Source organism: Macadamia integrifolia, chromosome 14, assembly GCF_013358625.1.
Source record: "Macadamia integrifolia cultivar HAES 741 chromosome 14, SCU_Mint_v3, whole genome shotgun sequence".
Classification (NCBI taxonomy): Eukaryota; Viridiplantae; Streptophyta; class Magnoliopsida; order Proteales; family Proteaceae; genus Macadamia; species Macadamia integrifolia.
In genome coordinates, this window is record NC_056570.1 from 20,557,433 (window position 1) to 20,574,622 (window position 17,190).

The 17,190-nt window shown below is 38.2% G+C and overlaps 1 protein-coding gene and 2 pseudogenes across 1 annotated transcript; all 3 read right to left on the reverse strand.

The window, feature by feature from the left end:
• Positions 1 to 1,241: 1,241 nt before the first annotated feature.
• LOC122060705 lies at positions 1,242 to 3,202 on the reverse strand (annotated as a pseudogene).
• Positions 3,203 to 5,746: 2,544 nt separating this feature from the next.
• Positions 5,747 to 8,009, reverse strand: LOC122062094. The gene has a single exon (XM_042625737.1). The coding sequence runs from the start codon at positions 7,757 to 7,759 to the stop codon at positions 6,074 to 6,076; it is 1,686 nt and encodes a 561-aa protein (XP_042481671.1). The 5' UTR covers positions 7,760 to 8,009; the 3' UTR covers positions 5,747 to 6,073.
• A 5,941-nt stretch (positions 8,010 to 13,950) lies between these two features.
• LOC122062064 lies at positions 13,951 to 16,515 on the reverse strand (annotated as a pseudogene).
• Between the last annotated feature and the right edge of the window lie 675 nt (positions 16,516 to 17,190).

Consider the following 17,190-nt stretch of genomic DNA (forward strand, 5'->3'; position numbering starts at 1 on the left):
TTTTTTTTTTTAAGGTGTGGGGTCAAATCCTATTGAGGCCCATAGGCCATTAAAGATTAACGTCCCAACTCAAGGAAAGGTGGCCAGGGGGTTTGAAGGGTTGTGAGGAGGGTGTGAAGTGGGAGGGGCACAACCTGTTACATATTCGACTGAGGATGTCAAACAAGCAATCTCTCCCAAAACTCAGGCAATGGCCCTATTGCACTGGCAACCACCAGCACACCAAGACGCTCTTCCCCTCTTTCTTGCTTCTTGCTTTTCACATTCATTTCCCAATTCCCACTTGACACTTTTATTCAATTTGAAGATTCGATTCCCCTCTTTCATATAAGTGAATCAATTCTCGATCTTCAATCTCTTCCTCCAATCGGCATAAAAACATCTTTTTCCCCATAGTCCATTGCCTCCTCAAACACAGACAGGCGAGTTAAAAACCTCAAGACATAATCACTTTCTTGAATCAGTATTAATGGTGCATAAAACTATAAAGGGATGCATGGACATATATAGGAAAGTATGCCATTACATAAATAGAGTAGTTGGATTTGCCAAATTATGGGAGAAGAGAATTAGAGTCATGGTTACACTACATTTATCACCATCTGTGGTGACAAGAAAATTCTCCCAACAGAAAAAGTTATATTAGAACATGAGGGGGAGTGGGGAAATATAGTTCGAATTGAATTGTTTGGTCTTTTCATTAAAAAATAAAGGGTAATTTACAGCGCCACCCCTTGGAGAATGCCACAATTATAAAACCACCCCCTCTGTTTCACCAAATTCGACTTAGACCCTTTAATGTCAGTCACTGTTAAGGAATGCTATGAAATTACGTTTTTACCCTTATGAGTAAAACATTGATAAGTTATCCATTTTTAGTATCCCAAAAATACCCCTCCACCATAGAGGATCAGAATTGGAAGAAGCCATGGAGGACGATGATTTGTTGGAGATCGATCTGAAGGTGATTGAGGAGATCCCTCCACCATATTACTGGGAAAATTTTATAATTGTCACGATAGCGCCCTCTTCTCTAATTGCCCCTTACCCATTTCAGATGTTTTTAATGTTATTCCGATTATTCCCATAGGAACGCATCAACAGTATCAAAACTATCCATTGTGGCTTCTGGAGGCTTGCATGTTTCTCTCTGTAAACAGAACTTTATGCTTAGTACAGTTTAATGGCAGAAAAGAAGTAGTTGCAGAAGCATCAACTTTCTCGTTTGTAGCAAAGCAAGTTTACAAAGATTCTGCAGAGTTGTAGATACATGATTAGTTGAGTATATAAATTTCCCTTTAAAAAAGAAAAGAAAAAAAAAAAGGTGAGAATAAGCCTTGCCATTAGTCATTATCGATTTGAATTTCTCAAAATTAACGCATCACTATCGGCATCGATGGAGCTGATCATCTTGGAGCAGTCTTGAACGGAACATTTCTCCCCTAAACTCTTCAACACCAGATGAAGCTCTGACACCGACATCAAGCCCGTCTGATCCTTATCGTACAAATTAAAAGCATCTTTCAGCTTTTTCATCAACGGTGTTTGCACCGGAAAGAGAAGGGAAATCCTTTTCGTGGGGGCAAATACTACGCTATGCAACAGAATCTTTCGCGTTAGGTTTGCTAGTTAGGTTTTAGTAATGGAGATTAATCCGTCACCACCGGTGTACTCACCATGGCAAACTCTTATAGATTAGATGAAGCCCTAGAAATTCTCACAGAAGCTGCTCGAATTGACAATGGTTGCTCTAACCTAGTTTCCAAGCACGTTCTCCCTGTTGTTCTTCAACTCTCGAGATTTGTCTCTTCTTCTACTTCGGCTCATCGTCATCTTCTCTTTTCCTCTCTGACTCCTATGAAACCTTTGCGTAGGAGAAATTGTGAATTAGAATTCTTTTATAAGAGAGAATGGTGGGGAAGTTGTCTCAATCGCTTCCGCATATCTAGGTTTTAATTATGATTCCAATTTTACCTTCGTTCGTGCTGGATTGCTGGTTCTCGGGAATGTTTATTTGGCTGGAGAGGAACATCGATCTACCATTTGGGATTGGCACTTTCTGGTTGGGTTTTTGGAGATTGCAAGAATTCGCAAAGTTGAGGTTTTTGATCCTTTGAGTATGATCATATATAATAGCACTAAAGGAAGCCCACGGTAGGAATTGGCGAACTCTTTGAGGTCAATATATCCATCGCCATCGGTATCAATCTCTGTTATCATACGTTAGATTTCCTCCGTAAAAGATTCAGAGCCAAGCGCATTGAGAACGTTACCGAGCTCGATTAACAAGATCTTTCCATCAATATTCGCATCGATTGAATACTCTTTCAATCTCCTTTCATATCCTCCCGATAAACTAAAAATTTTAGGCTAGTAGATTTGAGGGTTGGGTTTTCAGAAGTCACGACGACGAGTAGTTTCTATGCTTCAATCCATCCATTCAATATCTAGACAGAGTTCAAGGGTATTTTAGGTATTTCATATTTAATAAGGGTATTTTGGTATTTAAAATAAAATATAATTACTGACATTAGCATATATGATATATTCCTTAGCGGTGACTGACATAAGGGTCTGAGTCTAATTGGGTAAAACAGAGGGGGTGATCTTATAATTGTGGCATTCTCCAGGGGGTGACGTTGTAAATTATCCTTTTAAATAAATAAAAAATATCAGTTACTATCCGGATTTATTGGCCATTATTTTATCTTATTTTTAAAAACAAGCAACATAGAGGGTCACATGGTAAGATCCAGAATTCTATGGTGCTCCAATCGTATCAGCTAGATTCCTTAGTGTTTACTACACGTCTGCCACTAATTCTAGGCCATTAAAGCTCCTCCTATTTCTCTGATCAAGCTGCTAGATTGCCGGAACCATTACACTACATTTTACTCAAAATGTTAATATATGTTTGAAAGACCCTATAATAATAATTAATAACACATTCAGAAAGAATATATAAGGGCAGTGAAATTTTCAAACATAAAAAAAGAATTTTCGTAATCATTATCTCAAATGATTATATTATTAATTCCAAATCATTCTATATTTAGTTATAAAAATTCATTTTACTTTACATCCAAAATCTATTGGATTTGAAAAGTAAAATAAAAATTACAAACAGAAAACATCATTGCTAAATATGGGAAGAAATTCTTAACAAAAAAAGAAATATCGAAAAAATGTACCATACAATCATGTTAGATAATGATTACTAAACTTACCTTCCTTCCCTTAAATTTCCCTTACAACAAAGGGAGCCTAAAATTTCATAATTGGCTACTCTTCATCATATAACCAACAAGCCAAAGAATAATGAATTTTTTTATTGAAATCTCAGAGTTGAAAGGATTACATTATAAAAACAAAGAAGTGGTAGAAACATTTTAAGAAGCCCATGCTCCCCCCACCGCCTCTTTTTTTTAAAAACCAACAATCTCATCAGGATAGCAGTAGATGGGATCTAAGTTTTGAATTGCTGCACTTTTGTTCATGCACAAAAATGATGAAAGGTGAACTAAGAGTTAGACATGTTCATGTGATAGAAGATAGCTAAAGAACAGACGAAAAGTCAGAAAAAGAGTAGAAAAAAGGGCAACTGCATCAAAGAATAGATGAAGAACTCTTACTCAAGACTTACTCAGATAGGCTCATTCTCATCATCAACTGTAAAATAAAAAAATAAGAGAAATTTGGTCTTGTACGCAAAAATGCAGTCCCTGAAATATTATAATCTCCAATGCAATGACAAATTACTAGCAGCACATTCAATTAGTAACAGGAAATCATAAAAATGAACTACAGGCAATGACACAACAATGGTCATGGAAAACTAGATCTATTCCCTTGGTAACATAATGGTGCAAATTCAAGTGAGTAAGGGTCTCTGGTCTGCAAGACCAGGAAACTTATAGTTTTTGCATACTTCAACAATCCACAATTTTCTTTAAAGATTGGCTCTCTCTCTCTCTCTTTCTCACACACACACACACTCTCTTTTTCTCTTTGTGTGCGTGTGCCTTCAGGAAATCAAGTACTTCCATTAGATGTTGTGGATATGCTAGTCCTGACAGACTTATATGATATGGCATTTACACTTCTTCTGAAGTTTTGGAAAGGTTCAGGATTGAAGAGGTTTGAATTTAGTGTGCAAGCTTTACATGTCCATGCCTTACTTAAGTGTTTATTTACTTCCTATGTCTGAAATTTATAAAATGATTCATGCAGGGAGCTTGAACGAGTCTTTGTTGCTATGTCAAAAAAATGTTGCCCAAATGGAGTGGGTTCCCCATATAGAGGGTATGACAGAGGTTTCATATGTGTATTTGAATTAGTTTTTCTGTTCTTTTTTGTGTTTTGATGTGCTTTCTGGCCAGTTCATTTCTGAAATTTTCTTTTTAGTAAAAATTATTGAAACCAAGTCACCCCCAGGAATCCTGACAATAATGTGAATATTTGAAGATTCAACAAAGATCATCAAAGGCGACTCTAAAAATGGCAAACACCTGAGCATGGCTCTAAGAATCAGATTCGGCAGTCCCGATTGTGGCCCGATTCTGGTCAAATCGATTCTTGCCAATTCCTGCCTCAAAAAGCAGCCGATTTCTAGGGTTCAGGCTGATTTCACTTCCTTGAACAATGGTGATGACCCATTCTGATAGACACGGCTGAATATCATTATATCAGCCAGGCCTGAGCCTGGCATTCGTTAAAATTATGAATAAACAAATGGCAGCCCAGCCTGATGTAATTCAAATTCATGCTCGAACCATTCATGTCCCAATCGATGAACATTGCTAGAGATGGACTTAACCAATTTGGTACCAAGATCTACCAACTAAATCCTAGAACTAAAAACCTCTTCCAAAATTCAGTACCCATCCCATGAGGTTGATCAGTTTGACATTTCATCACTTGAAATATCTTATATACTGTCTCGTCTTTATTAGAGAAAAATATCACTTCACAGTTCATACCTCGACAACTTCTCTGCATGGCTAACTCCTACCCCACAACATCCAAATGGCATCAATCTTTCAATTAGTCAGTGATTTCTCCACTTAATCCTCAACAACATTGGCAGTACGCAAACACTGATTGCAAATGTGATATTTGCCTGCCAGGAATACCACACCATGGGAAAAGACCTTGCGGAACACCCCCCCCCAAAAAAAAAGTACAAATATGTTATTCTTAGAAAGAGCTAAAAGTATGATGTAGTGATACAACTTGAGCATCAATGATCTAATCTCAAAAACAGATAATACCACCCCTGCCTCTGAATTGAAATTACATAAAAAACTGCATCAAAAATGAATTACATCCCCAAATCAAAGCCAAACAGCTCCCTGCTTTGCCAATTCCTGATCCATTACGTTTGCAGTGGCTAATGAATAACAATTTCTTTTCTTTGGAGGATCGCACGTGAAATACAAGATCTTGGAAATCAAAACGAGTATCTTCAATATGATCTCAAGTGTTCATGATGTAAGTACGCAAATTTCAAGCTTATTTCCCAGAAAGGAGGTCATCATGATTTACAAAATAACACAAGCAAAGAAGTTTATTTCTTCCAACCCCCCCCCCCCCCAAAACATAGTTCCTTTGACCATGTTCATTCCTAGTTGTTCTTTTCAAACTTCCTGTTACTTTGGTTTGATAGATCTAATGGTCTTTTTCACAAGCATTATGTCTGAGCATGCTTCCACCAATTCATCACTCAAAATGAAACTATAAGATATGGTTTCCAAATGCAAGATGAAGAGTTTAACTACCAAAATCTGATCTGTGACATTTACATAGAACACAATAACAAAGGCAAAAAATGCAAGAAAAGCATTTCACCATGCAGTAAAACGTAAATAGAGTAGTCATGAAACACATATAACTGCTTCCTACAGAGTACATGACTAATTAGAATTTCGCACTACTACAGTACCTAATAACAATGACCTCAACTTTTCACGAACAGCAAGAACACTAGTTGGTAATGTTACACGTGGATACACCAAATTCATCAAGTGAGTACTTCAAAAACTCAGTTTAAGCTTTTATGCATCATGCATATTGATCAAGTAGAAGCACGGCAGGTATTGATCCCATCTTTGCAGTCACTTGTCAGATCGTTGAAAGTTTCAATCTGCTTTTTGCCCCTCAAGAACACCTCAGTATCAACTGATGCTCTCATGTAACCATCAAACTCTACTGGAACACCATTGTTAAGTTTTGTGGTCTCCGCATACCACTCGCTGTTCTCATCCCAGAGATCCTTATATTCATCAAGGAAATGAACTGAATACTTGTCCTTCAGAGGGTTGAAGAAAGAAGTATCAGGTTCATTGGTGGCACAATACACATTCCTCCCAGCTTCAATCTTGCCCTGCAGAGATGAAATAAGTGCTTCGGGTGAAGTATCAGCACCTAGATTAGGCCAGAGTCGCTTATTCTTTGCCTTCTCACCTCTCACAACATGGACAGAATCGAAATCCCAATTCAACCTTGAGGCTATGCCAGATACTATGTCCAGCAAGCGTCTAGATTTCCAGATGAGATTCCATGGTCGTTGGATAACAGATTCAGTCTCTCCTTCGCACACTCGATACCAGTAATTATCTGGCTCTACGGATCCAAATTTCCTCATTATCAGAGTATCCCTTACCTGTTTAAGGTTCATCGGTGTGACCCTAAAATCATCAACAAGGAACAGTGGCAAACGATCTTTAATCTGCCATTTCCCCCAATCTAACCAGAACTGACCCTGGTCCAGTACAGAAGCTGACTCCTTCAAATGCTCAAAATCAAAGTAAAACCTGAAATCCTTCCCCTCCTCATCCTTGTGAGATGAAGTATGCATCGAATTTAAACAGATCGTCAAATCCATAACCAATGTGCGATTCAAATACTGAGCTTCACCCAAAGCACATAAGAAGCTCCAGAGGTAATGATTCATGCTCTTACATTTGTCTCCACCACCCGAGTAAATCAAGTACTTGCCACGACTAAACGAACTCTCGGATTCAACCACAGGAAGAGTATCATTAACAACTTCTCCAACCAGAGGCAAAGTAATAGGATTCTCTGCATGTTTTGGCAACTTCTCAAACCCGGGTTTCTGGTTTTTCTTCCTTTTCCTTGCATTCATACCGGAGTGGTAATCCCCAATCCCAACCACAGTGTAATTGCAGTTCTTAGACCTAGAAATTGAGAACCTACGGTAGTCTTTATAAAACGCTGCAATTTTTCCTTGGTTGGGCCTAAACCTCCAAGCCATATCACAGGTGCTCCCATTTGATCCACGCACAGGTTTCCCAAACCGGTAGAAGTGAATATCCTTAAAATGATCAATAGCCGCTCTCATCAACACATTAAACACCTCCCTGTCTGCACAGTCAATGGGTTTATCCATATCCCCCTCACAAACAGGGAGATCTTCAACGGTGACAGAAGGGATTTCGGTGATGTTAATGAAAGTATCGAATACAGTTTGGTTAGAAAGCACGAAGTCCTCACCAGTCTTGACGACTGTATCATCAGAATTGAAGGTAGCATTTGAAGTTGAGGTGAGGAAGTTTGTGATTTTGTTAGATGGATGAAACAGAGGATCTTCAGGGTGGTAGGTTGCAGCAATGAGAGTGAAGATTAGGACTCCAAGTACAAAGATAGTGAAACAAAGGTTTCCAATCAGGGCAAGAGCGTTTTGACCTAAGTTTTCCGGCCGGAAACTTCCGGATCTGGAAAGTAATGAGCGATTTAACATTGTCTAGAGTTGAAAACCGTGAAGAATGAAAAAGATTCAAAGGAGTTGCAGCAATCTTCGAAGATCTGAAGCTTCGAACAAAGAGAGATCCGAAGACAGTAAACTAGAGTTCTAATCAAAGAGCGAATGCACATACCTTTTAGATCAGGAGCAGCTGCTTAGGATTTTCTTTGCATTTCGATCCTTCTATATATAGAGTTCAATCTCTCTCTCTCTCTCTCTCTCTCTCTCTCACCTGTCAACTACCAGTCCCACTCTGTGAACACTGAGCAATGGAGCATTGCTTCTCTCTGGTCCCTAGTTAACAAATTCGGATACGGAAATTATTCGGATGAAGAATTATTTGGAATAACTCGATTGATTAACTTATAAGTTCGGTCAAAAAAGCGATCAAAAAAATAGATAAAATAAAAATTTGATTCAGATTTGGATTCGAGAATTATTCGTTTACGAAAATAAAAATCAGACAAAAAATTCGGATATTATTTTTGTTGTATTAATGTCATGGCTTATTGGAGTAATTATGTATTTTAATATGTATTTTAATGGATGGACTTCAATATGGACCTAAAATGGTCACTACTGAACCCAGCCCATGCATGAGGTATGGACTTATGGTGATCTACTCTCTAACACGTTTTCTCCATATAGACACGTGACTTATATTGCATGCGTCAGCTTTGAAGGTGTTAAATTCCCCAGTGCCCAAAGCAGCATGGCTTCGTTCCCATACAAAGTGATATCTACAAGAGAGAGAGAGAGAGAGAGAGAGAGAGAGAGGTGATGGAATTACTGGAGTTCCTGATTAGATAGCTTTTAAGAAGAAGATCTTTCTATAGTCTACTCTGCTAATCTCTATCTGGGTTTGTATTTTGCGAGTTTTCCCTTTTTGATCGGCAAGTGATCGATGTCACCCCAAGCTGGTTTCGCCATAGCTATGACAAGGTTGCAGGTTTATTCAAGCGAGGGGTCAAAAAAGCTGAAAACTTTCCAGTCTTGGAAGAACACCTTGTGTCACAACTCACAACTCACAAGAGCTTGCATAATTAGCAGTAGAAGCCCATGATTTAGTTCAATTACAAGAGAAGACGAAGGCCAAGTGGTTAAAGAAGGAGTTCAAGATCTACCGATGGAACCCAGACCATCCAAACAACAAACCCTACTTCGATCCTATTTTCTAGATCTCTCCACCTGTGGTCTCATGATATTGGATGCGTTGCAAAAGATCAAAGCCGAAAAGGACTCCTCATTGACCTACCGGAAGTCTTGCAAGGAAGGCATATGCATCTATGTTCTCTCTCTTGTGAAGTCACTGGGTGCTACCGTGCTAGAGAAGGGTTTGAGACTGAGGCGGAAAATTGGGGAGAAAGAGACCAGAAACCCTATTTTGTTCGATGGTTCAAGCGGTTTTAATTTTTTTTTTTTTAAGATGGGTTTAAGTGAACCGAATAATTCAGTTATAAGTCGGTTCGTCCGACTTTTTTGCGTTTTTTAATCAAATTAGAAAAAATCGCGAATTTTTTCAATTTCTATTTTTATTCGGATTCGGTCAGAAATTATCATAAAATTTGAAATTATTCTATTCGGCCGAATAATTCACGAATAATTTGGCCAAATTGCTAACTAGGCTCTGGTCTCCACACTGAATCTAATGAGCGAATGAGAGACGACAAGAAAGATAACTTCGGAAGCATCGTCAACTTTCGCACCCGACACAGACGGTGTAGAGTGCCATCCCACACCATCGGTTATTTCATCAATCCAGGTGCCAAATATATGTAATGGTGTGGCATGGCTCCTCGCACAAGTGTCAATTCTTTCGATTCGATTTACGCTGCGGTTGGTAACATTCCAGAAAAAAGTTTTTGGGAATAAACAGAATAAATCATTTGGTTCATGTATGGTGTGTTTCATTTTTTTTTTTAAATAAAATGTAAAAAAAAAAAAGTTAGAAACGAGAATTGACAGAACTACAAAAGGTAGTTTCGTCGTTCCTAGGGGTGTCAATTGGTCGGTTGGGCCTAGTTGGGCTTAATCACTTGAAAATCTTGCATCATAAACGCCCATTTAAGTAAACGAGTTTAGCTTTGGAGGGCATGGTACAGTTTATAATCGGTCCGATCGATGTCGGGCTTTAATTGGGTTTTCTTAAACGAGTTTTAACCGGGCTATAGACCTATTTAAGTCTAAACGGGCTTAAAATGTGCCTACCATAAAATTATTGTCTTAAGTGGGTTGAAGGCCCAGAAATATATGATGCAATTCTTTAATAAAGAAGAGAAGTGATATGAGGTTATGGTTGTTCTTTAAAAAAATAATAATAATAATAATAAATGATGACCATTACAACTTACAAAACAAAGGTTAATTTAATCAAATCCTATTACAAAGCAAAACGTAAGAAAGTTTAATTAATTCCTTACTAGTAAAGGCAAAATAGGAATTTTATATAGTATTAAAGGGGTCGGGCTACAATGAGTCGATTCAAGTTGGGCTTATAAACGTGTCGGTCCAATCGGATGCCCTACAGGCTAGCTACCTGCACAGTGAACGTCTGTTCAAGCCCGACACGTTTATTAATTGGTCCAATCTAAGTCGGGCCATAAACGTATCGGGCTCGATCGGGCCTAGCGGTGTGGGCTTAGAATTGACACCCATAGCCATTCCAGTTTCGTTCTAAAAGGAAAAAAAAAAAAATGGAATTTTGCTACAGAAATTGAAATTCCCATTTTTGACACAAAATGTCGTTTCTTACCAAACGCAACCTTAGCTTCGATCAATTTCATTTTGGTTTTGATTTCAGTTTATCGGTTGCTTTCAAAGGGAGAACAAGCCGTACCTACTTGCGTGGGTCGTCACTTAAGACACATGGGACGATCTGTGGAAAAAAATGCTTTGGATAAGAATTTTTTTTCCATATTCAATAGTAGGGGAAAAGAAACATGGGGCCACCCAGATATAGAGGAAAACGAAAATATCTTACCCCTCATAAAAGGCAGAAATCCTACCCCTATTGATGCTATCGCATGCACTTCCATTGACTCTAGCACTAGTACAAAACCACATTGCTTTCACTGAACCCTCTCCCTCAAAAGTATGAGACACTCTTTTTTTTCTCTTTTATAAATTTCAAGCTGGTATGGTTTTGGTCTCTCAAAACCCTAATCCAAAACATGATCCAACAAACTCTTTTTGGTTTCAGTTCAATTTGGTTTTGGTCAATTTAGGCTCGGTCTAAGTTTTGACACCCCCTATTGCACATTAAGGATGTGAATTTGACACCGAAACCGTTTACCGAAACCAAATCGAGCCGTTTACACAGAAACCACAAAACCGTTTAGTAAATGGTTAAGTTATGATTTCAAGTTTTAGGCCGATTAGCTAAATGGGTTGAAACCGAACCGAGCCGTTTAACCCATGGTTTCAAACCGAATTAAAAACTGTGAAAACCGAACCATTTAAACCGTCAAAACCAATCCGATTTGCCTGTTTAAAGATAAAACAAGGTGGTTGCAAAATGTCATTAGTGCCTCATTCGATTCAAAGATTGAGTGCTACAAGCCTGCAAGTAATTCTAGAGGTATCTTGCTCATTGTTCGAAATGCCGATTAAATTAATCCAACGCACTAAGTAGAATGTATATTGATAAAAATGAAATTTTTACTTATACCATGGCATATTAAATATATATTTTCCAATATTATAACACATTATTTGGGGTGAGGAGAGGAGAAGAAAATCTCTACTGTAAGCATTACTTACTGACTTGTTAGATGCGCTTGAGACTATTTTTTATAAAAATATTTTCTTTTGCTTAGTTGTTTGGTTGTTTTAACAAAACATAATGGTTTGCATTTCACATTCTCAAGATTGAATCGTTTATCGTCAAAAGAAAATTTTAGTAAACATGTGAATAAATTAGCAAACCAATTGCTAATCGTTGAGAAACCATATGGAATAAACCGAAATCGAAACCATTTAAAACTGTGAAATCAGAGCCGTTTAAAAGCCATGGAAACCGAAATCGTTTACTAAATGGTTGTGGTTCCAGAAAATGCATACATTTAATAAATGGTGCGATTATGGTTTCAGCCAAAATATATGTAAACCAAACCAAACCGAACTGTTTAAACCGAAACCAACCGATTAACACCCTTACCACATAGTGTAGGGTGCAACTTGGGTTGGGTTGGCCAACTTTTGGCCCAGCATAACCCCACCCTTGTTGAGCCCTCCGAAGGCCCAAAAATAAATGGTATGTTCTTAAATTTAAGATGAGATTGGGATTAGTTTTGATATACCATATATATACACTATTGACTGGTTAATGGTTGGGTAATCGTACTTAGGTCCGATCAGCATAAGCATAGATGTGGTCCAACTTCCCTGACCATCAGTGAAGGCTCCCGAGCATCCGACATACCCCCATAAAGGCACTGTGATCGACCTAAACTAAGACCAGGGAAATTAACCAGAGTTGGACGGTTACTTGACTCCAGGTTCTATCACGGTAGAGTTGGCCATTGGAGAATCCCACCATGGTCAGGTTAACCGTTAGGGGATCCTACCATGGTTAGGTTAGCGGTTATGATGGCCAACCCTAGTTAAGTTAATCGTTGTGATCTCAACCAGCTCGACCATGACAGAAGAAGATCTCCCCAGTAAGATAAGGACACATGTCCATATGTCAGCACCTCTCGATCAATGAGGGAGACCTTTGTTACCTATATAAGGAGGGCTAGACAGAGAAAGAAGGTGAGACTCTGAATCAACTAAACCCCTTACAAAGAATAAGCATATCTGAGTCTAACTTTGTCATCAGAGCCTAGTCCTGGAGCTGTCTCCGGGCCAATCTCTAACTTTAGCTCTGCAGGATCTTGGACATGCAGGATTGTGTAGTAACAAGTTTGAACCCATGCCCTTAAATCTTAATGATTGGGAGAGTAATAACTACCTGACCTATCGACTATGGTTCCTCATCTATTAAAAAGCACGTGTCCACAAGGATTCTACAATTGTCACTGTGGGGTTTGGTGAGGGATCACAATGTACGCAGTCTTACCTCTACTCCGTAGAGACAGTTTTCCAACTCGAACCCATGACCACTTAATTGCAATGGAGCAACTTACAGTTGTGCCTCTTATGGCTCTTCATCTAATGCTTTTTACTATTCACTTTTGCCTGTCATTTGATTTCAATAGAAATGTGTTTCATGCATTTCACGCAAATTTGGCAAAGGTTTATGTAAAAGCATTCAAGTTTGGCTTCTCTTCTTCATTTTTTTACCGTGTCCTGATTAACTAATTGCCTGAATTGAACACTCTGCAATGCTGCTATTTTCATCAGCATTTCTTCTTTCACCATCTCCTCAAGAAGTTTGCCAATTCAACCTAGGATTTAACACCCAGCTCTTATAATGAAGGATTCCTCACTGTACTGACACAAAACCCTGAAACTAAATTAGCTTCTGCTTGGATTGGGTTTGATCTATAAAATCAACCCTTCTATGCATCTTTAGAAGATCAAAGCCAGCAGTTTCCATAACAAAAAGAGTATCCTTTGGCATATTGAACCAGCCAAACTCGTTTCTTTCTCAACAAAACAAATACAAAAAACCAGGAAACATAGCTAGTACCACTCACTACAAACATGGACTACACATTGTGCCACAGAAATAATAGGCTATTCTGTTCTTTAAATCATTCGATAGTTGCCTATAGTCTTAGTAGAACAAAGGCAGACAAAGGCAGGAACCAGTTGTTAACGAGCCTGCGAGAGAGAATACATGCTCTTTGATTCATATTCACATTAATCATCCAGTGAATTATGGGGAGCTACTTCAGCTTATTGCATCCTGAGCATGTCATTGGCAGGCGTGCATTTCTGATCATTTCTAACAACAAAACCTACCACAGGATTCAGCATTTAGCAAGAACCCTCCTTGGCATCATGTTTGCCATGCCAATTCCATATAACAGTGCCTAGATCAATCGACCATTGCCGTGTCCTAGACCTGTAGATGCATGTAGGTGACACCCAAAAATAATTTTAAAAACAGATAAACAGAGGTTACAGATTAAGATCTCTTCATCAATTGAACTATAAAACAGATGTTCCACAGAATCCCAACTTTAACTCATCTTTGGTACATGGGTGCACACACCAAGAGGGACAAAAAAAAAAAAAAAAGAAGAAGAAGAAAAAACTCAGCCTTTTACAGTCCTTCAAAATTTCAACATCGAAGAAATTGAGTGTAAAAATCAAGAAAAAAAAAAGAAGGGTGAAATCTAACCGTATACAATCATTTTTCTCTCTTCATAAGCACCATCAATTGAGCAGAGATCTTGCAAGTTGTTCCCACGCTATAGCTAGTGCTTGAGTTATAGTCTGCAGAACACAGCAAAGGTGTATTTAGCATTGTGTTAGAACCAAAGAGGGGCAATCATAACTCAGTCAATGATGACGCACTTCCCAGACCATTGGATGCAACTTTTCCTGCTATAACGCTTGCTTCAGTTTCAAGAATAATCCTGCAAAAAAGAAAAAAACTCAAATCAGTCAAATGATCAAGCAGTATCTTACGTAGATGGTTTCAAGTTGATAGGATGGAGTGGGTGGTTTCATTACTAGTTGTTCTTTCCAAACTTCATAAGCATTGTGTCTCCACATGTTTTCACCAATTCATCACTCAAAATGAAACAATTAGATATAGTTTCCAAGCTCAAGATGAAGAGTTTAACTACAACAATTTGATCTGTGACACTCACAAAGAACAAAACAGCAACAACAAAGGCAATTAAAAAAAATAAAAAAAAAGCGTGAGAAGCATTTAACTATGCAATCAAACCTAAACAGAGTTCTCAATTCTAAGTCATGACACACAGATAACTGCTTCCAACAGAGTGCATGATTAATAAGAATTTCGCTCTATGCCAGTACCTAATAACAATGACCTCGGCTTTTCACGAACAGAAACTACCAGTTGTTGGTACCTTACATGCAGATACACCAAATGCATCAAGCCATAACTTAAAAAACTCAGCTTAACCTTTTATGCACCATGCATATTGATCAAGTAGATGCACAGCAGGGATTGATCCCATCCTTGCAGTCACTTGTAAGATCGTTGAAAGTTTCAATCTGCTTTTTGCCCCTCAAGAACATCTCAGTATCAACTAATGTTCTCATGTAACCATCACACTGTACTGGAACACCATCGTTAATTTTTGAGGTCTCTGCATACCAATCGCTGTTCTCATCACAGAGATCCTTATATTCATCAAGGAAATGAATAGAATACTTGTCCTTCATCATTGGTGGCAATATACACATTCCTGCCAGCTTTAATTTTGTCCTGTAGAGATGAAATAAGTGCTTCAGGTGAAGTATCAGCCCCTAGATTAGGCCAGAGTTCCTTGTTCTGTGCCTTCTCACCTCTCACAACATGGACAGAGTCGGAAATCCTAATTCAACCTTGAGGCTATGCCAGATACAATGTCCAGCAAGCGTCTAGATTTCCAGATAAGATGCCATGGTCGTTGGATAACAGATTCAGTCTCTCCTTCACAGACACTATACCAGTAATTATATGGCTTTACGGATCCAAATCTCCTGATTATCAGAGTATCCCTTACCTGTGCAAGGTTCATCGGTGTGACCCTATAATCATTGACACGGAATAGTGTCATATGATCTTTAATCTGCCATTTCCCCCAATCTGACCTGAACTGACTCTGGTCCAGTACAGATGCTGACTCCTTCAAATGCTCAAAATCAAAGTAAAAACTGAAATCCTTCCCCTCCTCATCCAGGTGATATGTGCTGTGCATTGAATTTAAACAGATCATCAAATCCATAACCAATTTGCGATTCAAATACTGAGCTTCACCCAAAGCACATAAGAGGCTCCAAAGGTAATGATTCATGCTCTTGCATATGTCTCCACCACCCGAGTAAATCAAGTACTTGCCATGACTAAACGAACTCTCAGACTCAACCACGGGAAGAGTATCATTAACAACTTCTCCAACCAGAGGCAAAGCAGTAGGATTCTCAGAATGTTCTGGCAACTTCTCGAACCTGGGTTTCTGGTTCTTCTTTCTTTTCCTTGCATTCATACCGGAGTGGTAATCCCCAATCCCAACTACAGTATAATTGCAGTTATTAGACCTAGAAATGGAAAACCTACGGAAGTCTTTATAGAAAGCGGCATTTTTTACTTGTTTGGGCCTAAACCCCCAAGCCATATCACAGGTGCTTCCATTTGATCCACGCACAGGTTTCCCAAACTGGTAGCAGTGAATATCCTTAAAATTCTCTATAGCAGCTTTCATCAACACATTAAAGATATCCCTGTCTGTACAATCAATGGGTTTATCCATATCCCCCGCACAAACAGGGAGATCTTCGACAGTGACAGCAGGAACGTCATTGATGTTAATGAAAGCATCAAATGCAGTTTGGTTAGAAGCCACAAAATCCTCACCGGTCTTGACGACTGTGTCATCAGAATTGAAGGTAGCATTTGAAGTTGAGGTGAGGAAATTTGTGATTTTGTTAGATGGATTGAACAGAGGATCTTCAGGTTGGTAGATTGCAGCAATGAAAGTGAAGATTAAACTCCAAGTACAAAGATGATGAAACAGAAGTTTCCGATCAGGTCAAGAGCGTTTTGACCGAAGTTTTCCTGCCGGAAACTTCCGGTCCTGGAAAGTAACGAGCGATTTAACATTGTCCGTTATACATTGTTACATGACTTTGAGAATTAATGACCGATATTGTTGAGATGCATTTTTTAATTGAAGCAATATATCTGATTAAGAAGATCGACACAGATTGTTAAGGTCAACAAATCAGGTTGAGTTGTATCACAAATAAATATTCTCCTTAAGATTTGAAACGTCTTACATTAGTACAATTGGGGATTCTTGCGTTTTTCCTTCAAGATAAAATAATCACTTATTTTTATCTGATTGTACATAAATTATGATCTTTTGAGAGAGTAAGGTTAGGCTCAATAATTTAAAAATATATAACTAAACAATTATAGAGAAATTAAAAAAAAAAATCCTCTTTAAAATAGGGATTGTCATACTTTATACAGAAGAGGAAGTGATACTTCCAATAGATGTTTCTAAAAACCATAGCTCTTTCATAATACATGTTTGTCGATCATTCAGACATGCTTTCCAATAGTTACACCTATTGATCACTTAGGTGTATATTAATAAGAGACAAACCTTTGAATCACACACTTTGATGGAACAAAATAATGTTTTGAATATTCAATTTTTAAAACTATTAAAATATTCTAACATTATCTAAAGCGGAAAATCTTGTAGGTAGAAACGATTAAGATGAATATCAGGAGCAATCTTCAAAGATTTGAAGCTTTGGACAAATAGAGATCCACAGATATTAAACTAGAGTTC